This window comes from Daktulosphaira vitifoliae, unplaced genomic scaffold, assembly GCF_025091365.1.
Source record: "Daktulosphaira vitifoliae isolate Bord-2020 unplaced genomic scaffold, ASM2509136v1 Scaffold_5, whole genome shotgun sequence".
Taxonomy (NCBI): Eukaryota; Metazoa; Arthropoda; class Insecta; order Hemiptera; family Phylloxeridae; genus Daktulosphaira; species Daktulosphaira vitifoliae.
In genome coordinates, this window is record NW_026099576.1 from 19,520,979 (window position 1) to 19,546,609 (window position 25,631).

General features: G+C 24.9%; 2 protein-coding genes across 5 annotated transcripts in view; one reads left to right on the forward strand and one right to left on the reverse strand.

Annotated features, from left to right (window-relative positions):
* The window catches only part of LOC126907629 (QRFP-like peptide receptor), a 93,105-nt gene that overhangs the window by 63,793 nt on the left and 3,681 nt on the right, over positions 1–25,631 (forward strand). For all 3 annotated transcript variants that reach the window (XM_050689049.1, XM_050689051.1, XM_050689050.1), the window contains exons 3-4: positions 16,897–17,039; positions 24,591–24,706. In XM_050689049.1, the coding sequence (XP_050545006.1) occupies positions 16,897–17,039; positions 24,591–24,706 (259 nt within the window). The remainder of the gene's footprint in view (positions 1–16,896; positions 17,040–24,590; positions 24,707–25,631) is intronic.
* On the reverse strand, positions 17,033–22,723 carry LOC126907633 (succinate--hydroxymethylglutarate CoA-transferase). 2 transcript variants are annotated; one of them, XM_050689057.1, is made up of 4 exons: positions 22,332–22,723; positions 20,387–20,712; positions 17,554–17,843; positions 17,033–17,388 (listed from the first exon to the last, which is right to left on the reverse strand). In XM_050689057.1, the coding sequence occupies exons 1-4, from the start codon at positions 22,721–22,723 to the stop codon at positions 17,164–17,166; spliced, it is 1,233 nt and encodes a 410-aa protein (XP_050545014.1). In that variant the 3' UTR covers positions 17,033–17,163. The 2 variants fall into 2 exon arrangements, with proteins under 2 accessions (XP_050545014.1, XP_050545013.1); XM_050689056.1 differs by having other exon boundaries at positions 17,536–17,843.

Genomic DNA, 25,631 nt, shown 5'->3' on the forward strand with positions numbered 1-25,631 from the left:
TTTCAAACAAATATAAAACGTATTTTCTACTGCTATACTTTTTAACAATATGTTATTTAGTCATAAATCATACGCACGGGTAAAAGTGAAATATTACTAGAGTAATTTATTTTTATTTTTCATTGCTATGTATCTGGATACAGACAATTTTGAAAAGCAATCCAAAGTATAAGTTATGAAGAAAAGTAAAACGGAATTCTGCGTCTTACGTATTCCCAATAGTATTCTTCAATGAGGAAATGTTAGTCCAATTGTATTTGTATATTATCTATATTTCCATTTTATTTCTTCAAAGTTAAGATAACAACTTAATTTTAAATAAACTTTCTTATCAAATTACATACTAATTTGTTAGATAATAAAATTAATGATGGCTTAAAAAAGATTATTATGTTAATTAATATAAGATTTTCAAAATAATTCTAATAAAATCTCAGTGGCTGTTGAAGAGGACAGTAACATTTTATTGGCTTGGTCGTTAAATATTTATGTTGTCACTACAGTGTTAGGATATTACTACCAAACGACACACACCGAATATTTTCAAAAAATAATAATCCTCAAATTTAATTTTATAATAATAAAATAGTAACTAAAAAATAATTTTGCACAGTTAAAGTAATTTTTCATTATGTTTGACATGTATCATAAATTAAAAATGTTAGCAAATCTAATTTTTACGGCATAATTACTATTTTACTTCAAAATTTTGTACACAAACACGAAGGATTAGACCAATACTACAAATGTATAAACTATGAGTTAGTTTATAAAAGTTATTATACATATATAATATTATATATTTTTAATTATAATATTTAAATTGGCTAAAGTAATTTAGATTTCCTGATCAAGATGTAGTTAAGCATATTAAATTTTCTTTTATCTTTTTTAATCATGTTTATTTTTTTTCTTAAATTTGTCCAGTTTTATTAAATGATATATCTTTAAGGTTATTATTTATTTATAATTTTTTTTTTAGTTTATTTTCTGTTTTACCAAAAAAGCTTAATCAATTTAATGGGAAACACTTTGTGTAGACGAATGAAAAATGTCTTTATTATGTCATAAGTGACAAAAAAGGATTTCCAACTTGTCATGGTTTTTACAATGAGTGTGCTATGGTTCGACATAAACCAAATAGCCACTATTAAGTACAGGGTGAAATTGGACAGGCGATATACAATGAAAATGCAGTAGGTCAGATATATAATTGGGTAATTGTATAAATTTGAGAGAAGCTTGAAGAAAAAAAATGACCTGGTTTGTCGAACTTTTATGATTAATTTTTTATCCTTTATAGAAATACATTTTTTGGTCTCTGCAAGAAAAGAGAAATTAATGAGATTATGATAGAATTTGTATAAAAATCTCCTTATTGATGTTAAATTTTAGAGATTTTTAATAGAAAAATAGTAATTAATAATATTTTAATAATCGGAAACTATCTATTAATAACAAGAAGGAATTTTGTATAAGATACAAGTATAATTAAAGAAAAAAAGAGCTAAAATCTCTTTTAACTTACCAATGATAACAATTTATCTTTCCAGTTCTGTGCGTGCATAGATTATAGTTGATTAGGTAAATATTTGAAATACTCAAGATATAAAAAATAGGTCTTATATGTTAAAAATTTAATTGATACATACGCTAAATGTCAAGATTTTAAGTTTACAAAAATAATAATTAGTCTACAAAAAAAAGTTAAGCTACGAAACATAATAGTCTCACAATATTTGTGGTACTAAAATAAATTCCTTTTGACTTCGCAGAGAAGTCATTTACTGACGTTGAAATACAGCCGACAATAATTTTTTGTTGGTTACACAAAAATGTTTATTAGAAAAATAAAACATGTATCAAACAAAGTAATATTTTGTTACAGTACCAAAAATAAGATTAATTTACCAATCAAAAATTATTAGCTGTTTTTTTTTTAAATGCATCATTAAAAAAATAATGTAGAAATATCAACGTCTATGTTAAAAACAACAGTGGTAATTATAGTATGCTGCCTACTCAATGAACAGAGCTTAGTTTGAAACTGATCAAATGATCAAATGGACGATGACCAACAAATTGTTACTATAATAAAGTAATTAAATAAAAATATTCGACTTTTAAATAATTAATTAATATTTATTACCATATAAGAAAAATAAAATAATATTATTTCATGAACAAATAAATTAATGTTAAAAATTCACCAAAACAAAATTCACATTAAGATTTTTAGGTATTATTGTATACTTAAAAATCTCTAAGCCCCTATCAATTTGAAAAAATTTTCTTAGTCAAAAATCTATAATAAAATAAATAAGTGTCATTTAAATTTAAAAAACCATTAAGTTTTTTTAAAACTTAATTAAGTAAATTAAATTGAAATACGAGAGAATCAATCTTAAGTAAAGTGTCGCTGATTTTGAGTATTTAAAAACAACCGAAAGAACTGCTTTTAGCAGGGGAAAATGGTTTTTTATAGAGAGAATAGGGTAGTCTAATACTTTTTGACGTAATTTTGGAACTTTGAATTTTTACTTTTGGCTAATCACGATAGAAATCCTGCCTATAGTAATTATTTTAAAATCTCTATGATATTTAGAATTTACTCCATAATTATCTGGTTATTTCGCGTTTTCAAATAGATAACCCTATCTTGGCGATCTTTATATTTATAACATGAGACATATATGTACAATTGTTAACATCCTATTATACGTTTATATTTTAAGTGATACATAATAATATACATTCAATATGTATACATAATGACTATAAAAACTTTATTAATATCGTTAAAATGACACCAAATAGGCTTTCGTAAAATTCCTAAATGATGGTAAATTATAAAGTGCACATTTGCAACATTTATTTCACTACAACTATAATACCATATAGTCAAAAGTTCTTAATGAGACAGTACCAAAATACCTGGTAGTTATTTATATCACCACTTTGTACGCCGTAGTTTAATTAACATGTTTGACACATTTAACACATTTGCATTACTTATTTTCCTGTACTATTTGTTTAGGCTTAAGTCATGCCAGTGTCAAAATTTATAAACTGGCTTTTTAATTATTTAAAAAGTTAAAAAATATTTCATTTAAATTTATTTTCTAATTTTTTAGATATTGTTTAAAACCACTCTATAATACGTTTAATTAAATATTCGTTTAAGTTGTTTTATTAAGTATACTAATTATATTGTAAATAGAAAAGAAAAATTTACTATATAAAAAATTGATGTCCATACAAAATCATCTAAAAAGTCTTAAACAATGAAATAAATTTTTAGTTATTACATTAAATTGAATACAGAGCGATATTTTTATCAAAAAACCACTTAATTAATCAAAGAATAAAAATAATTCTGAGTATTTTTTTTTTATTAATTTCCTTAATTTATCAATCATTAGTTAGTTGTTAAGTTTATCTCTTATATTTCATAAGGTATTATTATATGTTTAAGGTAGAAACTAAAGGTCGATGGGGTTACAAAGGTCGATTCAACTTTTGAACCAGTATTTCAGACATTATTTAGACATTTATACTTAGGCAAGAGGAATGCCTAGTGATTAAAATAACATATTCAACGCTAAAATAACACCCAAACTAATAATTTTGAATAATAACTGAAACAATATAGTCCACTACATATTTTTGAGAAGTATTCAGCAAGTTGGGTAGATTAGCTACCCAAAAAGCAAAATATAAATATGAATGTTAATACATATTCCATACAGTAAAAATAATAAACAAGAAATTTAAAATCAACACATTATTAAAATAACAAAGTTCTAGTTATTCCAGTAATTTAAAATTTAACTTAACCATTTATTGGAACTTTTAATAAAATAACGCACTCAAAACAAAATTAATTTTATTTTCTTATTGCCAGCTATACAAAAGTTTTATTCAATTAGAAGTACAGTTCATAGACAATTGGTTTTTAGAAAAATAAACTTTCAAGGCAAGTTTTGAAATGACTTTTCAAATATTGTTTAGAGGTAGATAACACTCATCACTATTATTCCCAAAGATAATGATGTTATAAGATATGACAAGAGAGATAAGGTTTAAAAATATTTTATCTGTGAAAACTTTTAAACACACTCCACCATCTAGATTTAAAAAGATTATTTTGTTTTTATTAGTGGTCTTAAAGATGTTTTATCAATCAGTCATATTTTTCGTCAGAAAATTATGGCAGATATTAAAAGAACTAAACTAAATAATTGAATCTTTTAAAAATACAATAAAATATGTTTAGTGTACATTTAGTAGAAATAAGTTATTTATTAAAAAAGTTTTCAAGTTTTAGATAATAAAAATAAAATTACTTATAATAGCGTCTTATTTTGAGAATAAAACTTTAAGTGTCAAATTTAATAAATAGCCTGGTTGCTCAATATCCATATATTTATATTCAATATATAGATAGCTTAATCAAATCTACAAGTGTTGAACATATTAATATTAAAAACCTACAACTGGAGATTTTGCTAAAACAATATTTAGATAACGTTTAAAAGGAGGTAACGAAATCATAATAGTATCACCGAAATATGATATGATAATGCCTATGACGTCGGAAGCTAAAAAATGAAAAGTCCTATTCAAGAGTCGTCATAGCAAGAAGTTTGAGAAATACTGAATCAAAAACATTGTAAAAGATCATTACATTCCACTAAACTACTATTTTAATGTACTGTATTTTCATATGAATTATTTGAATACCAACGTTCAAATAGCAAAACCTTATTAAATTTCTACGAAACAAAAAAGTTGCAGCAATGATAAATATTTATTATAACACTAATTTTAATAAAAAAAAATATACTCAATTGTATAAAACATTGCAAAATAGTGACTATAACTTATTAAATATGATGTATTTAAATTTTTTTCAAAGTTAAATACTTTAAATCTAAAATAGAATATTAATCAACGTTTCACTATATAAATTCATTTAATGAACTTCTAATAAATTTAATCATTTTTTATCAAAAAGCAAAAATTATTGATTTTTTAAAAGAAATTAAATATTACTTCTATTAATTATTCAACTATATATATACATCAGTTATAGTATATGTAATTTTAATTGAATTTATTTGATATTGATAAGAGGAACTAATATTAAGAGAGTAATGAACTCTCTTAATTGTTCTCAATTAGAAAGCAATGAAAAAAGTTATTAACAAAAAAAAAGTTAATATATATTTTAAGTATATAAAATAATAATAGTTAAATAATTATACATTTAAATTTAATAATTAGATAAAAAATAGTTCTTTAGGAAATAATTATTTTAATGTGATGCTAATACTTTATAAACAAATGAAAATGTGATAACTAGGAGTGCTAGGATCAAGAGCCACGTAAAAATTCAAGTCACTTTTTTTTTAATAATTTATTCCAGAAATTAAAATGTTGCGACTAAAAAAAAAAGTGTTTTAATAGAAAATTGACTACTAAAACATTTTTTGAAGCGGCCAAATCGCCTTAAGAGCAAAAGCAGTTAAATAATTAGGCGCAAGGCTGCATAAAAGAATCTTTTATCCAAAAAAACTGAAAAAAATACATCATAGTAAATAAAAAACCCTTTTCTGTATAAGACCAAGCATAGTTTAACAAAAATAATTAAATGAATACTAATTTTGTTGAGATTAATTTTTTTCTCTGTATAAAACAACCACTTTCAAAATAGGAATAGTTGTTGAACGCAAGGCCTTTGCATTCCTTGCTATAACTTGACGTAATATAATGTCCTACGGGATCAATCCTTTTGAAAATCACGTCCGCTCATGTCTCATGTGAGAATAGTCAAACTACCTACGTGTGAGACGTAACGACAAAAACCATTTGAGCATTTCAATAAAATGTCTTTAGAGAATCAAAAAAAAACGTATGCCGTCGCTGGACGCCTGACAGATGTGAAACGTCGAAACTATTTTGTACAGAAAAAAACCATAAAAATATGGTTTATTAAAGAAAAATAAATATTCTTAAAAATCGAGACTGCTTAATTATTTTATTCAGGTACTTCTATAATAGTAGTATTTGATAATTCTTCTAATGATATTACTGTGACAATTGGTCGATGATTTTCATTAATGTTACATGTGAATCTAATCTACATTAAAAATGCACACATTAATTATAAAAATATAGCTAATTTAATTTTGACTTGAATCACTTGATTGCACTGTTGTCAGTGTTAAATTTTATATAAATTGTAAAAAAATTATTTACATTGTATATATCGTTATGATAAAATTATAGACATTCATTAGGATAAAAATGTATACCATCTATATAACCACCTTTATTATACAGAGTGTTCAGTAATGAAATAAGATCTTTTTTTTTTAACATTCTGTATATAAAAGTACATTTAGTAATAACATTAAAATTAAAATTACACTCAGAGGAACCACACGATAAATGAAAATAACAAACAAGCAAGCAATAAAAACTCCAAACTAAACATTTTTGATTACATGGTTTTTTCATTTGTAATTATATTTACACATTTATTTNATTACTTTCAAATAAAATAATGACCAAACAAATTTACCAATTTTAAGCTTTTAACTATGATGATCAATTAGATTAAACAATAATTGTTTAATTTTACTCGTATACTAATTATTAATGTACGAGTAATTGAAAAAAAAAATAGTTAAAGTAATATTTTCTAAACATACTATATTAATTCAAATTAATTTATTTTATTTCTTGTCACACAATCTAATTTTTTACAAAAATCGATATTATTAAGCTTTTTTAGGGATTGATATATAATTTTGTAACTTACACAATGATAATAATTATGTGCATAGCTTTAAGGATTCATAAACTTAGTTTTCGAATTATTTCATTTTAAAGTACATTTAGTAATAACATTAAAATTAAAATTACACTCAGAGGAACCACACGATAAATGAAAATAACAAACAAGCAAGCAATAAAAACTCCAAACTAAACATTTTTGATTACATGGTTTTTTCATTTGTAATTATATTTACACATTTATTTATCTTTAGTGCTTTAATTTATACGGATTTTAACAGAATTCAATTTGTTTTATGTATCATATTAAAAAATTCTGAAGTTAAATTATAAATAAGGAAACACTCATGATATTTATTTTCAATAGTATTAAATACATTATATTGAAAATTACATCTATAAGTTTAAACAACATTTTGACTTCAATAATATTGAACATTTCATAAATCACCTAAGAATTGTAAAACACTTTTCAAAAAAAGGTCATAATGGGTTTTCACTTCAATACAAATACTCTAAGCCGATAAACCTTTTTAGATCCAGTGCGAATATTATCTATTCTGTAGCTTCACTAAAGTGGGTACTTATATATCTATATATTTTGATGTTCAATTTAGCGATCAGCTTAGCGATTTATTTATTTATTTTTTTTTTTTGATAACCCTAGCATATACATGAATTGGGTGAAATAAAAAGTGTTATATCACACATTTACCATAAAAATTTTATAAATTAAGGGAATAACTTCTCTTGTAATTAATATTCTTCTGTTTGTCTTTGTATAGCGAAAATACACCATGGACGTTATTAGACATAATATTTCTTGTAAAATTACTATCTTTTTTTAGAAATGTTTGTAATTGAATAAAAAAATATAGTTTATACAATTATTGGCATGATTAACAAAATTTGATACTTCACAGTTGAGGCTTTAAAAAATAAATAATCTCCTATTTGGTCTTTTGTATGGTATGTAATAATAATGTATGTTATAATATTTAATACATATAAATATTATGCTGTGCTTTTTTTTTTTTGTTCCTTCTACCTTATCAGTTGTTTTACTAGAATTAATTTTTAAAAAATAAAGACTAATTATATCAAAAATGTATTATTTGTTTTTTTAATATTTATAAACTATGTCTATTATTCATAAATTTTACATTATATGTTTTATCTTTCTTAAATTTGCATAGTTATTTAACGTGAAAAAAAATGAGGATATGAACTACAAAATCCTATAAACACTCTTATCGAGTCCACTAAAATATATGTAAGCTTTCAAAATATTTTATATGACTTTCAAATATAAACTATCATTTTTCTCATCTTAAAAAAGTGATGAAATATGATTTGTATTAAAATCAATTTTCTAGTAGAAAAATATTGTTACAGTAGGTTTATAATATCATTTTGTCCAAATTTCTTTCTGTCATGTACAGTAAAACTAGTAGTTTTTAGAAAAAATTATTGTTAATCATATTTCAACAACATATAAATCTTGTTGTCATAAGCAATTTTTTGTGTTGTCATTTTTAACAATAACATTGAAAATTGAATAATAAATTATTTTAGAATAATTAAATTAAAAATGTATTGAATTTTCAAGATAAATTGTGCATTTCCAATTGAACATAATAATTTTAAATATTAGTACTATCATTAAGGAGTTACACATAAAATAGCTGCATTGTATTAACATAATAAAACTAAGCTATTGAAGATAAATAAAAAGGTAATATATTCAAGATATAAAAAATACCTATAAACGCCCTTATCGCATTACAGTAAACTTAAAACCTAATAAAACACTTAAAAATTATCAAGTACTATTATAATACTTCACTATAAAGTGAAAATACATTCAAGTGTTTTTTGATTCACGAATAACAAAAACTGATAGAAGTTATAGAATTCCCTATTCTTCATCTATTTTATGTACTATATAACACACAATATAATAAGTAATGATGTTTATGGGATCATGTTTATGGTTTTTCCCAAGAGCTCTATCTTTGGCTAACAAAATTATGGATCATATCGATTTTTTTTCTATGTCGCGTTTTGTATTTAGACAAAATGTTTATTTGGCTTTAAATTTAAATTCAAATTCTCTTGGATAATTTATTATTTTATATTTTATTATATTTTTATTCACTACAAACATATCATTATTATTTATTTTTTTGTAACTGTTTATGTTATTATTGATTTTTACTGTACTTATTAATATTCTTATTGTAAAAGGGTTAACACCCGTATATTATACATAAATAAACACTAAAAGAAGAGTTTAAGTACACCATTAATTGAAGCAGGTTTTTAAGTATTAGATTACAAAGAGTTTATAAACTCAGTAGATACGTATCGTACTTATTAAAATAAGTTTCAGTAAAATAAATAAAAACAAAAATGTAATTGTTATAATAATAACTAGTTAGAAGCTTTATTGAGTTTAAATTGATTAAATTACCTTCATAAATAAAAAAGATTTTAACTATAACGAACCATTAATTATACCTAATTATTTGCAATACATTCTCAAAAAAATATACTCATCAACTTTTATTTTTTATAATAACTATAATAAATTATATAAAAACTTATAATTATTATAGGTATTTTAATGATACAATATTTTTTATATATTTTTCGAACAACCAACTTTTTTAGAATATCAATTATTTTTACTTTCTTTATGTTCATAATGGACTCGTACAAATAAAAATGTTTACCTATGTAAATGTACTGACTAGGAAAAATGGTTAAAATTAAAGAGAAGTGTGGGGGTGTTACACTTACAAATAAACCCTACCTTGATTCTATCAGTGAATGATTTGTTTACTTTTAAATGATACTGATTTGTTATCATCGGTAACAAACGGCATATTATGATACCTGTACTAACCGATACACTAAAATACCACAATACCGATCGGTCTAACAAAATGCCGGTAATAATCGGCATTTAAGTATATCGATTACAATCTGTATATTGTTTTAAAAAAAATTTAAATACAGTTACACCGAAAATACAATACATCAGTGAAATAAGTTAACCGAAAAAACAGACAGCCCTCAATTGCTGTACATCGGTCGATCAACGATGTATGATAACTAACTTGCATTAATTAAAAGAATATATGAATTACTGAGTTCAGAAAAATATATTATAAACTGGTAGTGGAACACACAAATACAGTAAAAAAATTAATAAATTACAAGTTAAGATTACTAATTTTATACTTGAAACTTGTAATAACAAATCTAATTCGTCAATTTATATATTAAAAACATTAGAAATGTTAGATTTTAATTGTGTGTATGAAGACATGTGGTTAAGCAACTTTTCATTTGATAAAGAGAAATTGTTTTCAATTTTTGAGTGTATTATGTTCTACTAGATAAAATTGTAACAATTGATTCAATTTTTCAAATAAAAAAAATGGTGATGCATAAAAAATAGAAAAAAATTTTTTTGATGAGCAAAAGAAAAGGGGCAGACTTAAGTAAATCAGGTAGTATAATTCCTAAATGAAGCCTAAAAATAAATATACTATTTTATAACAACATAATATTTTTCATAAAACGAAGAAAAGTAAATAATTTATATAATTATATCTATAAGCGTATGCACGGGGATAACAAAGGATACTATTACTGCCCCCAACAATAAGACAGTTATATAAGTCAACATGAGCCGTCCATACATTAATGTTACCTTAAGAATTCCCCTTATAATATTGAACTAATAAGTAATCAAATTTGAATTGAATTTAGCACAACTTTTTATAGACCTAATAACTTATGCCACAGTAGCCCATATAATAAATAAAAGTTAAATATTATTTTAAACAAATATTGTGTTATGATGTATTAACATAATATTAATATTATTCAAATAACCCCCATCTAGTAATAATATGAACTTTTATTTAATTTATTACTATGGTTATCAACAAACTTATTAATTGTTAGTATTTGTTGAATAAAATGTCTTAACAATGTCTCTACCTGTAAAGAGAAAGATTTTATTATAGAGAGTAATGGCTTACTCCTAAAATATTTAATGATGATTAATTAAAAAATTCAAAGTTTTGTAAAATGGTCCGTTAAGATAGCAATGTTAATCGGTATTAGTTTTCGCTGTCCGCATGCGTATGATTATACATTAAAAACACAAGCCACTTGTTCATTTTTTTGTTTTCATAGCAAAAATTGATTTTACAAAGATATGATCAAATAATGACTGTATTAGTATAAATAGGAGCTATCTACTCTTTTTCTTCTTCCTCGCCTTAATCCCAACTACTTGAGATCGGCCACCTTTATCCTAAACTTCCACTTGACACAATCTCCCACATCATCTACGCTCACATCAGCTGTTCTCATATCGCATTCAATAGCATCCCTCCATCTCTTTTTTGGTCTTCCTTTGCCTCTTTTTTCCTTCAACATTCATTCCTATAACTGTTCTTACAGCTTCCGATTCTTCTCTCCTCATAACATGACCAAACCATCTAAGTCTATTTTCTCTCATCTCATCCATGATTGATGCTACACCTATACTCCCTCTTATATGTTTGTTCCTTATCCTATCTTCTCGAGTCACTCCACTCATCTATCTATGCATTCTCATCTCTGCTACACTCATTTTCTCCTCTACTTTCTTATCAATCGCCCAACACTCTGAACAATACATCATAGCTGGCCTCACTACAATCTTGTAGAATTTACCTTTCAGCCTCATATCGCATAAGACGCCATACGTTCAATATCAATTCATGGACTATAGTATGTTTATTTTACAGTTTAAGATGAAATCAAACTTTAACTTATAAGTCTCTCATTGAAAAAAATTTCGCTAGAAGGACGTCAAGTCCATCGGCTAACGTAAAATGAAGACGCACCGTCTGATCAAATTTAAATTCGGCTTTAAATGGTACAACTATTGAACTAACAGTGCTGCCACTGACTTGTCGTTAATTTGATCATTGCCAACCTTTTTACTTATTTAAATTTTATCATTACCAAAGTATTTTAATAAAATTCCTTATGTATAATTATAAAAACTTTTGTTAAAGTTATACAATGTTAATTAGTTTTTATTAGGGTAAAGGCTACGAGTTATTTTTACATGAAAATGTTTCAAGTCACGTTTTCGCATCTTTAAAAACAATGACAACTTTCAAAGTTAAAATTTATATCAATTAATTGTTTTCATATTGGATAATTTTTATTATTACATAGCTGAATAATTAAAATTGAAAACCCAAATTTGTTTTTACTAATATTTAAAAACATTATAATAAAATCAATAATTTATAGATATTTCGGGTTGGGCTTTTTTAAAATGTTTTAATTGATCTTTGGATGATTAAAATTAAATCTATTTTGCCCTCTATTGTCGTAAAAAACCTTAAAACTTCAAGGACAAAAAATCTTTTAGTTTTTTTAATTCAATTCTATTTAAAAATTAAAATTGGATTAATCTAAAAAATATTATAAACTAATATTTTTTATATTATAAAAGTATCAATATATGTTTATAACATCTAAATTTAATATAATATTGAATTGCATTATTTTATATAAAATATTACATAATTACAGTTCTGAGTAATAAAAATTCAAATCATAAGGGAGAAAACAGAAAGCAGAATAATAACAATTGTTATTATTATAGTTAACATAAGAGGATATACTTGCGTGTGGAAAACACTAACTTAAACGACACAAATAGTTTTGAATAGTGTCAAGCCGTTTATTGACTAAAGTAGAAAAACAAAACAAAGAAAAAATAATAACAAAATATAATATATATTATTATCGCACGTATCTGTCGATGCTTGAAGCGAAAGACGATGCTTTCTCGTGCAAACGAGAAGACAATTGAGTTTAGGTGTTATTATATTTAAATATACTAAAACATTAATATCAATTCCCGAATGACCTATAATTCTGGCGAATATAAAGGACTTAAAAAAATGATGAGATAATGTACATTTTTTCCATACATTCTAAATCTACGTTACCATATCGTATAATTCAGTGGCGACTCGTGGCTGGACGACGGGACGATCGCACCCCCTACTAAAATTAATTAAAAGAAAAAAATTAATTGTATATTCTTAAATCTACATTTTTATTAAAAATTCAAATTTTTAAATAGTAAAATAGTTATAATAAATTTATCGTGTGCAAACATTAAAGTTGTTTCCCTCAGTATATGCGGGTACGCATGCCACACGAACATGTTTTGACGACCAACAGCATAAAATACAGTAAAATATTAGTATATTACTATAATGGGAAATTTATTTTTAGAATTAACCATGTGTACGCTCGTCGTTATTCGTTTGCTATAATAGTTTAATCGCTATTATTGTTATTTTCATTTCTATTTTCTACTGCGACCTTTAAAATAATATGTGCATTGTGTTTTATTTTATTATATTTAATTTGACAATTTTTAATATCTATAACTAGCGGTATTATATTTAAAGTCGCACCTCCACCACCAGCACACACGAGCCGCTACTGGTATGATTGCAATTAACGTTATAATTATGTGGGGTTATCAAAAAACATATTTAAAAAAAAATCTGTTTAAGACATAAATAAATAATTTAAAACGTCCCATGATACCAATTTAAATGTTGACATTATTTTAAACAGTCAGTATTAAAACGCTGTTTCAAACTATCAGTGTTAAAACGTAACAATCCTGATAATATGTCTATATTAAAACCTTCTTAATTAAATACAGCTAAACCTTATATTATGTGCTACATATGTACACAAGCTTATCGCGTAAGTTTTAATAAAGTACACTATCGAGTAATAATAAATAAATTAACTACTTGGTAAAACTTGAGAAAATATATTTGTAAAATGAAAAAAGTACAACATATTATTTTATTAAAAAATATACTATGCATTGGCAGGCCGACAACATGCACTAGGGGATCACTCTAAATAGTGTATTTAGGACTGTTTAATTAAAGACAGAAATATGTGAAACTATTATACGATTAAAAATATAATGTAATATACAATATATAAGTGCAACAAAGTTTTTGTGAGCTATCATGATATCCACTCTAATAGTTCAATATCTTTTTATTTTATTTGAGCAATTCACTTTTTTATTTCAACAAGAAAAGCTACTAAAATATGTGTAGCCCTTGAGCCTTCGGTCTCTCAGGACAGCCTGATACTACGTTAGACAAAGCTTATTAAATCCATTTACATTCATTGAAATAATATGTTACAGAATAAATCATTTATTAATCATAGTATACATGTTGTATGGGAATGAGCTTAAAGTAGTACAGGAGTTGGGATTAATTCGTTATCAAAGTAGGTTAATAATACATTCCAAATTCGTCATTTAAAAATGAGTTTCTAAAAATTTAATCTATAGAGCGATTCATTTAATATAACCCACTCAATTACTTGCAAAATAAATACAATACTGGAAAATAAACTTGTTTTTTTTTTTAGTTAAATAAATATTTTGTATTTATCAGCTATTAATTATTTTTTATCATCACTCCTTAAAACTTATTATAAGGGGGCTAATTTAATTTTTAAATGATAATATACATTTTTTACAAGACAAATCCACAGGTAAAACTTTTTTCCCAAAGAAAGTATTTTACATAGCTTTAATTTAAATTATATATAAAATTGTCATTACTTCCGGGACATAATGACATAATGACATAATGACACAATGAAAAAACGATAAATAATCACATCATAGTAAAATTAAAAACCTTCTCCAATTCGCATTGAAGCGAAAAAAAAATAGAACTACAGAATCCAACGGTAGTGGTGTCGAGTAGTTTTAATTGATATCTGACTTTTATTACATCTATGTTGTAAAATGCTTGAATATACACATATCAAATTAAAAATAAATATGCTATATTTACTAAAAAATTACATAATTTTTTACTTAAGAAGCTGATGACTTTTAAGGTAAATTGGTAAATATCAAAAATTACCGATTTCATAAATAGTAAATTTTGAGGATTCCCCCATTTGCAAAAAAACAATAGAATTTTTTTCAATTTCTGAGTTTAATGTCTTCAATTAGATAAAATTTGTGATAAAAAAATCTCAATTGCACAAAAATAATATTATATTTGACTTTGCTTTGAATGATATAAATGTCGCTTTACTATGCAACAAATTACAAAATTAATTATTTTTACCAAAAATTACATGATTTTTATTTATAATGCCTCATAACTCATAGAAATCGAGGTATAAAATAGATTTTCTTTAGTTATTTAATGTAAATTGTATGAACTTTAATTTAATGTAGGTTTAAAGAAGTCAGATTTATTGGAACATAAGCAAAAATTAAAAAGAAAAAAATGTTGCTATGATTTTAAGTCCAGTAATAAAAAAGTTATTTTAATATAGTGAAAACTATAAATATCGACATAGACTGATTTTTAACAGCTATAATATTTTTGGGACATTGTCCTTTATAACAAAGATTTAGGGAAATTGTTCAAATTAATGTTACTAATAGCTTCAACTACATACGTTTTGTGATCTTTTGACGTATCGTTGAACAAATTTAGTCCCGTAAGAGGGGTGAAATCAAGTGTGATACACAAAGTGACACAAAAAAAAAATCAAAAGCAGAGTTACACCAATAGTTTCTTCGCAATGCAACGAAGCTAAAATTGTTCATATATTTCTTTTAATTTTCTATAAAAAAAACATCATGTTTATGTATATCCAGAAAATTTTTTTTTTGCAATTAGTTTTACCATTGAATTTTCAAAAAAAAAAAAAGACAAATGTAAAGTCAATATTTCTAATATATCGAATAAAAAAATTCAGGTCAGTGTTTATGAAAAAATGTTGTAGTATTTTTAAAATGCAAAAAATTGTTGAAAAAAATAACTTTTTACGGTATTGTAATTTCGAAATATTTTTTAAATTTCTAAAATTTAGGTTTTTTTTAACTTTTGGTGATATACTAGAATTGCAATCTGATTCTTTTGATGCAAAAACTAATATAAATCACGCCCAAAGAAAAACCTCGATCTATATAATAAATTCATTGTTCAATTTGATAAATATATCATTACTATTGAATCTATGATATATTTATCAATATGATAATTTTTTTTCTTGTCTTGAACAATAATTATTTATAAGAATAATTATTTTGTTCGTATTAATAAAACATTATCATAAACCCTTGATAAAATTTCTCTATCAAAATTGATTGAGGTTTTTCTTTGGGTGCAGTATAATGAGAGCTGAGTATTAATTGAAAATAATATTATATTTTTGCTTAAACGGACGATTTCTCATAGTAGAACAATTGTCAGGATAAATTTCGTTAAACATTGTTGTAAACTTAATATATATTTTTTTAATATAACTTTAAATTTTTAAAAATTGAGTAAAAAAAATGTTTAAAGGCGTGGGGGTTTCTTTTAAATCTTTTCTGCATTTAGGTTTTTCAATGGATTTTCAGAGAAAATATAACAATAAAATTTATTGATATTGATTATTGTACTTTTATAAAATTTTATTTGTATCAGTTTATTAAAAAAAAAAATTAAAGTATTTATTAAATACAAAAAATAATTTCAAAATTATCATTTTTACGGTAACGTAATTTTGAGATATTTTTTGAATTTCTAAAATTGTAGGGTTTTTCAAATTTTGGTGTTGATAGTTAAAATTTTCAACTAGATTAATATGATGATTTTTTGACTTATTGATCATAATCAATAAGTCTAATAATTATTAAATTTAGTATAATGAGACCTGAGAATTTTCACGGACATAAAAAAACCTTACCGTCAGAATATCAATACCTTTTCATCTTCACATCGAATCAAAATAAAGTTTATACCTTTATTATATTTAAGAGATAAATTATAAAAATAACTAATAAATGATAATAAAGAAATATATGAAACTAAAAAATAATTGTTTTAACAAAGTTATTATTTTAAGAAAAATTGCGTGGCTAGCTTAAAAGAATCATCCAGTATTTTTTTTTGCTTATTATTATTATTATAATTATGTAAATAATATTTCTTTTAATTTTAGTGTAACAAACTATTTCCTGGTGAACCTTTCAATTGCTGATCTTCTAGTTACATTTATATGTATGCCAATGGCAGTTGGTCAGTCAGTTACCGGATTATGGTTATATGGTGAACCAATGTGTAAATTGACATCATACTTACAAGGTAATACAATTTTTTTTAACAATAGAAATCTATTTTTTCTAATTAACGATTTATATAAGAAAAACTCGTACACATTCAAAATGAATGAGAATAAGTATTCGCATAAAAAAAAATAGAACAAGTATTACACCACTCCTTCTGTTCGTAATTTGCTAATTTCATTTACATCTAATCCCAGTGACTTCAATATCTCGTCTGTATGTTGACCTAATAATGGAGGTTCTCTTATAATTTTATTACTAGTGTTCTGGAAGGTCACTGCAGGGCCAACTAATTTTAATTTAATATTATAGGTACAATCAATTTCTTGTACAATATTTATGGCCTTTGAATGTTCATTATTAAACGCCTAAAAAAATAAATAAAATCAAATGAAAAACTAAATTTTATAAATTGAATGAACATAGAATTTTTTTTTTTTTCAAGAAAAATATGCTGTAGAGTATTAATGTAAAAACTAAAAAGTTAGTAGTTTAGATTGAAGTATACAAAATACTTGTGACAAATCATTTACTGATCCACAAGGAAATGGTGCTCCATTAAAAGTGTTTGTCCATTCGCAATTTGTTTTAGATGCTAATATTGGCTCAATTATTCTATACAATTGATCTCTATATTTAACGCGAGAAACATTAGTCATAAATCGTTCATCTTTAGCCAATTCAGGTCTATGAATTAATTCACAAAATGATTTGAACTGACAATCACTACCTGCACCAAGAGTAAAAAATCCATCTAAAGTCTTAAATGCCTTATATGGTACAATGCTTTCGTGTTCTGTGCCCCATCGTTTAGTCTGAATCCCTGAAAATTGATGACTAATATTAACAAAATAAATTACTAATATAATTTACAAATGTTTAAAATTAAAGCTATAATTTCATTTATTAACCTAAAAGATGAATAAAAAATTCAAATCAACTTTATTTAAATACTTCTATTTTAGTATACTGTTTAATAATAAAATAAAACCACTAATAAGCTAATATTTAAATATAAAAGTATCGGAATAGTACAATTTATAAGACTTTTTTTTAATTTAATATTACTATGTTTATTAATTTTAGTGATCTAGATTTTTTTTTAATAAACTCAATCAAATTATTATCAAAGCTATTTATTTTAAATATTTGAAATTCAATGAAATTATAGCCAAGTATCGTTTAAGAATACATAAAATAAATAAAAACAATTTAAAATAACACACATTTATATAGATATAGGTAAAGATAAGACTTCTTTAATATTTTATTTTATTGTTCTAAAAATGTAACAATTTTCGGAATTGATATATTTTGAACCTAAAAACATTATAATAAGTTGTATAGTGCTACTATAGTCGGCAAGTGATAATTTTAGATAAAAACATAGATGCTCCCATTTATATTTTTTGATATACTTTTTAAAAAAAAGTAAGTAAAGCAACAGTGTCGGACGTATACCCATACAGATCCAAAACTTAATCATAAACAACTCTAATTGTTGAACAAAAAATAACCTCAGAAATTATAGTCAAAAGTCTAATAAAGGACTAAAAATCCGTCCCGTATTTTATATGTTGTTAGTTACACATGTGTTCAAATGCCCACACTGGATTTCTATCAGGTTGTAAACAGACGACTTGACCGTTTCTCAACGCTACATCTGAACAAGTACGATCATTGTACGACTTCTCATTTTTTTTACATTTGTAATATATTTTTTGTTTATCTTGACGCTATTGTGTCATTAGTATTAAGTATCTCCCCTATCCACATTTATATATAAATATAGTATTTCATGATTTGTGTTAATACAGTTAATTGTTTATATGCAATTCATTCATCATACAGTCTACTTTCTTACTTCTTTATTCTCGACATAACCTGATTAAAGACAAAAAACAACAATTGTTAAGTAACCCGCTTCAGTAACACCGAGCTCTGGGTTCATAAATATGGTTAAGAAGTCACATAAATGAAGGAGATCGTTATGACCCTAAATGGACCATTAAAAATGTATAATAATAATCTTATACATATTGTGCTAATACAAGACCTACTCAAAAAAAATTGCTCTCTCATTTTCATTAAAAATTTAAAGATATCAAAATAATATTAGATTTATAATAACTAATGTTACTATAACAACTAACAGATAAAAAATCTAATGAAAAAATTGAATCGTTAAGTCTCAATTATTTTGCTAACACAAATGAATTCTTATACCGTAGATAATACCAAATATTTACCCAATAAAATCATTTCATTATTTGATACATACTTATTTAACGGTAAATACCAAATAATCAGTCATATCAAGAACCTTGTATATTTGGGTAAAAACAAGTTGAATAACGAAAATGTTGCTATTAAAATAAGAAAAATTGAAACAGCAAAAAATTCTACTCCTAAGTATGAAAATCAAATTTATAATGCAATTAGTCACGTTAATATATCTTTACCATCGATTTTTTGGTATGGTAATGTCAAAGGTTACTCAATTATCGTGATGAACTTATTAGGACCATCATTGGAACAACTTTTGAAAGATAAAAATAGTACTTTATCAATACAAACAGTTTCTAGATTAGCCATTGATGCTATTGAATTACTAGAATACATTCATTGCAAGGAATATATTCATCGAGATGTTACTCCGTCTAATTTTCTTATAGGTCTAAACTCAAACAGATGTAGATTATATCTTATCAGTTTTGGAATTGCCAAGCGATATCGTATAGGAAAAATGCACATACCTTATAGCGAAGGCAAGCCTCTACTAAATAATCCAGTGTATGCATCATTAAATGCACACACAGGTATTGAACTTTCTCGCCGAGACGATTTAGAATCTTTGGGGTACGTTCTTCTATATATTGCTAAAGGTTTACCGTGGATACAATTAAAATCGTTCAATACAGTGATCCAAAGATGTGAAAGAATAAGTGAAAAAAAAATGTCCACATCAACCGAACAGCTTTGCAAAGGGCTCCCTATTGAGTTTATGACTTTTTTAGACTACTGTCGACGTTTAAGATTCGAAGAAAAACCTGAGTACGGGACCTATAAGTTTCTTTTTAGGCACTTGTGCAGATTTAATGATATTTGTTGTGAATGGATTTCATCGGAGAAAAATAAAATTAAAAAGAATACTACAAAAGTTGATAATATCAAAAATAAAGCTTTAAAATATTAATTGTAAATATATCTTATAATAAACAGTCAATATCCTGTTATATATCAACACAAAATCGTGATAACTGTTTTTCAGATAAATAAAAAATTACTTAAAAAAAATAAATAAAATACTAGTCTCATAAATATTTTGAGAATAAATATTTATAAAAATGGTAAAATAATTTTCACCTGAATTTAAATAGTTGGATCCTAAATTAATCATCATTGATAGTTGAGTTGACATAAGGTCGCATTCTATTTTGTCACCTAACCCTCGATGTAGAGCAGCTAAAATAGCACCATGTGCATACATTCCTGTCATCAAATCGGTGACTGGTACTGCTACCTTAACTGGTTCAACTTTACCGGTAGCATTCAATAAACCTCCAAGTGATGCTGCTATAATGTCATATCCTGGCTTTTTGCACCACGGACCCTTTGTTCCATAGCCGGATATGGAACAATAAATTAGTTTTTCATTAATTTTACGAAGATTTTCATACCCCAGTCCATATCTATTTCAAATGAAGAATCATAATTTATAATTTTTATTATTAATACTTAAAATATATTAAACTAGGCTCTTTCTCAGACCTGGAGCCCTACAGACCTAATGCGCTGTTGGCGAGTGAATTCTTTAGGCCATCCTTATAGGTTCGATTAAAAATATTCAACAAAAAAAAAATTACATTACATCAATGCATCAAAAATAAAAAATTTAGAAAGGTTCAATAGTAAATTATAATAAGAATACGGTTGATATTTGGTTTCCAGGACAATTATGTAATAATAATTCAATTTTAACACTATCTTTGTTATCAACAATATTAATAAAATTGTGCTATGAAGTTATAAGCTATTACTACAACATAAAGTTTTTATTTATGCCAAACTCCAATGAAATTTTTAATAAACATCTTTAAAATGTAATTTATTAACCTCGATGCGAAACTGAGAAGGTTTTTAATTTTACTATGATGTGTTTATTTATTGTTTTTTTTTTTGTATCTATCACTACTTTTCCTCAGCTCTCACTAGACAAATTTTTTTTTTAATTTTATTACATTATTCAAAGTATGTATTTTTAAAATTAATATTAATTTCATTGTTTAATGTTATTAGACCAGAAAGTAGATATTTATAAACATTTTGAGAATTATTGTACTATTAACTTTGTACTAGATAAAAAAATATTTTAGTACATAAGATGGAATGGATTGAATTGTGGAGGAGAGTAATCTCCTTTTTGTGTTGTACGATTTCGACAATGAGTCTTTATTATTATGTATCACTTTATTGTACTTTAATGTAACATTTTCCATCAGAATATGCGGGTACGCATTCACACACGAGCAGTGTTGGGCGACCGGGAGCATCGTCCGAGCAATATTTTAAAGTTACTTATATAACTTATATTATATTCTTAAATAAGCGAGGCGACCAATCGTGTGCGTGCGGGTACGGTTTAGCTGCGATCTTATGTACGGGTTTTGGACGACCGGCAGCGTAGTCCATACAGTAAAATATTAGTGTATTACTATATTAGGTAATTTATTCTTAGAATTAACTACGTGTACGTTCGTCGTTATTCGTTTGCTGTATCAGTTTAATCGCTATTATTGTTATTTTCATTTCTATTTTCTACTGCGACCTTTAAAATAATATGTTTATTGTGTTTTATTTTATTATTTGTGCTGCTAATAATTGAGAATCATTAGTCTTTTTACTCTTTTGGCGTGGACATCCTTTATGGTAGTGTTAAGTGAGATAATGATTTTCCATAAGTTAGTTTGGACTCGAAGATTTTTTTTTTTTTAAAGCTGTTAGGGATACAACAAAATTGTACCATTAATACTACTAATCAGGATATAATAAATGAAATGGAATTATATTGCTTTTAGAATAATCCACTAATTTCTTAAAATTATACACTATGTATAAGTTTGCATTGAAGCGTTGCTTATGGTAATGATTTTAATTACTATCAGATATCATCTATACCACTTAAAAAATAATAATAAATTTTCTTTCTCATGTATACCTTTTAAACTATCTATAAAGAATTAACCCTCTTAGTGTCAGTTAAAAAATTATATTTTAGTTATAATAGTAATATTTAAACGTTAACGCTCACTTATCCAATGTTCCAGGAACATAATTCTCAATAAAAACATGCGAAGTTTCAACCAATTGACAAAGAATTTTTTTTCCAGTTGGAGTCTGAAAATCTAAAGACATGCTTCTCTTATTTCGATTTAGTGCAATAAAGTACAAACTTAGTAATCCATATTCAGGAATATCAGCAAACGGAGGTCCAAATCGGCGACTCTCATCTCCAGTATTAGGTTTCTCAACTTTTATCACATCAGCTCCCATATCGGCTAAAATCATTGAACAATAAGGACCCGCTACTATTCGAGTCATATCCAAAATTCGAATGCCTTCCAATGGTCGTGATTTTATGACTGTGGATTGACAATAGTTTCGTCCATTCAAAATAATTGACAGACATATTTTTTTTAACATGATCACAATATTTTTATAATAATAGTTCAATGAAATAATTGAAATATATATAACAGCATAATGATTTATACTATTAACACAGTTATAATAATAAATAATATTAACAGTATATAAATTTTGTATTGAATCGTTATTACAGGATCTTATCAAAAGTATACAATACACATCACATCCTGTTTTTTTACAGATTAATTTAAATTAACAATACGTAAAAACCAATACACACTCGTCAACATCAAGACTGATAACACATAACTCTTTATTTTTAATGTTTAACATCTAAATTGGTGTATAAATATAACCTTCAATTTATGGTTAATATCAACACATATCTACCATAAATAAGAATGCATCATATGTTTCATGCTTAATTAAATAATACAGTCGTGCCACACATAAGAAAAAATATTCAAATGAATTTTTATTAGTTAATAAGAAAAGACTAAGAAGTATAGTATTTTATATTCAAATATTGGAATTAAAATTTTATTAACTCTCTGTTTTATATGTTTAATTTAATTTAATATCCCAATAAGTACTGTGGCTTACATATAACAGATACAATTTCAATTTTATTAATATGTAATAATACATATTACACAAATGGATTTTTGAATTTGTTTTATAATTTTTAGAGAGATGTAGAAAAACGTTTTCAGTTGTGTTTCAAAAACATTACGATTTAATTTAATCATAAAATGTTTTTCTTCAAAAATATCAATTTGCAAAAGGCTCAATTGAAATTTATTTTTAATTTCTAAAATTTTAATCATACTGACATATCAGATTATGGAAAATAGTCAAAAAGTTTTAGCTTCGATGCGAAGCTGAGAAGGTATTGGTTTTACTATGATGTGTTTTTATTTTTTGTGTGTCTGTTACCACTTTTTCTCAGCTCTCACCGAACGGATTTCTTTCAACGATACGTCAAAAGATCACAAATCGTATCTAGTCGAAGACATTACCCTCAAAAATTGTAAAAATTTCCCATGTTTCCAATAAATGGGGGAAACCTCCAAAAAAACTACAAATTTGAAAATCGCTAATTTTCGAAATTTTTTCAATTTTTTTTACTAAAAACTGCCGTAACTTTTTCAAAAATGATCATATTAATATAACTTTTTTTTTTGATAGATGCTTGATGTCTTTACCTATCATTTTATATATTTTTTTTGAAAATCTGTCACTTAACCTGCCCACAGGGGGGGATTTAAAATGACAACTTTTTCACAAAAAATTAACTTTTGAAAATGTTCCGGAAAGTCTGACACTTTTATATATATATTAAATTAAAGCTAATGTAATGTACTTTACTATGAAAAAAAAAAATTGACCTGTGGACTTGTCTTTATGGTGATTTTATTTTTTACATTTTTAACTTTATAATGCTATAACTTATTGNATTTATATATATATTAAATTAAAGCTAATGTAATGTACTTTACTATGAAAAAAAAAAAATTGACCTGTGGACTTGTCTTTATGGTGATTTTATTTTTTACATTTTTAACTTTATAATGCTATAACTTATTGAAAAGTGTATGGATCAACACAATTTTTTTATGAGAAATAATATTTTTTAATAATCCCTTTTTCATTCAACATACTTTATCTTAATCAGGATATTAATAAGGAACTAGCAGATTATGTAGCTTTTGGAATAATACACCAATTTTTTAAAATTAAACACTATCTAAAGATTTGCATCGAAGCGTTTTTTTTTATAGTGATTTTAATAACTGTGAGATATCATTATACTTGATCCAACTATGTTACGTCACCACTGTGCCGCGACCCCCTGTGCTGGGTTTTTTTAAATGTACTTATCATATTTTTGTCCAAGTTTGTTACAAATATTCATTTCTAGGAGTGTCTGTCGGTGCAAGCGTATTTACAATTGCAGCCATGAGTATTGACCGGTATTTGGCAATAGAACATTCAATGTCATTTAGAAAAGTGCTAAATCGAAAATCAACAATCTATGTGAGTATCTGACGAGTAATTTTGTAATACCATCATTATAACACAATTTATTATTATATGTTTAAAAAAAAACCTTGGTTTTAGGCCAAATTTAATTTTTGAGATGGCAAACCCCTCCATTTTTTATATAATATACATTTAATTTTCTTAAATTTTTAGGAGCTTAGTCACCCAACTCGCATGTATGTTACACAGAACTATTGAAATATTCACAATAAAAATAGACTACAATTAAAAATATTATATTAGTAAGAAGGAATTAATATAAAATTATTTAATATTTTGAGGCGTATTTATCATAGATTAGTTTAGAAGTATATGATTTTTATTTTCAAAAATATTTTAACTAAATTTTGGAAAATATTTCTCTCTATAACATTTTGATTGTCTAATATTTATTTAATTTTCTCAATTTTAATAATATTTTTATAAAATTTTTATCCCTCCGTCTCTTTTTTGGTCTTCCTCTACTTCTTCTTCCTTCAACGTTCAATTTAGAAAACATAAAATTTGAAATTTAATTAGTTAATATAATTTTATAATTATTTATAGAAACAAAAATAATTTATATAAGTAAAAATAGTATTTTTAAGGACTAAAAGTATTCTTAAACTTAAGCTTACATTTTCTCAAGCTTATAATATTATTCTTTTTCTCTTAATACACTCTTTCTATTAGTCTATTTACCATCGTATTAAATAAAACTTTTGTTTTAAACATTTTGACAATTTGAAATATTTATATTAAACTAAAACAATAATAGCAGTTTTTTCTAAGTATATCAAGTAATTTTTTATTTCATAAATTAGATTATCTAATGATCATTTTAATCCATTACTAAGTTATAACAAATCAGGAGTCATTACTTTAACTTAATTGCATCAGGTTTAAAAAACAATGTACTACATACAAATAATTAACTGCA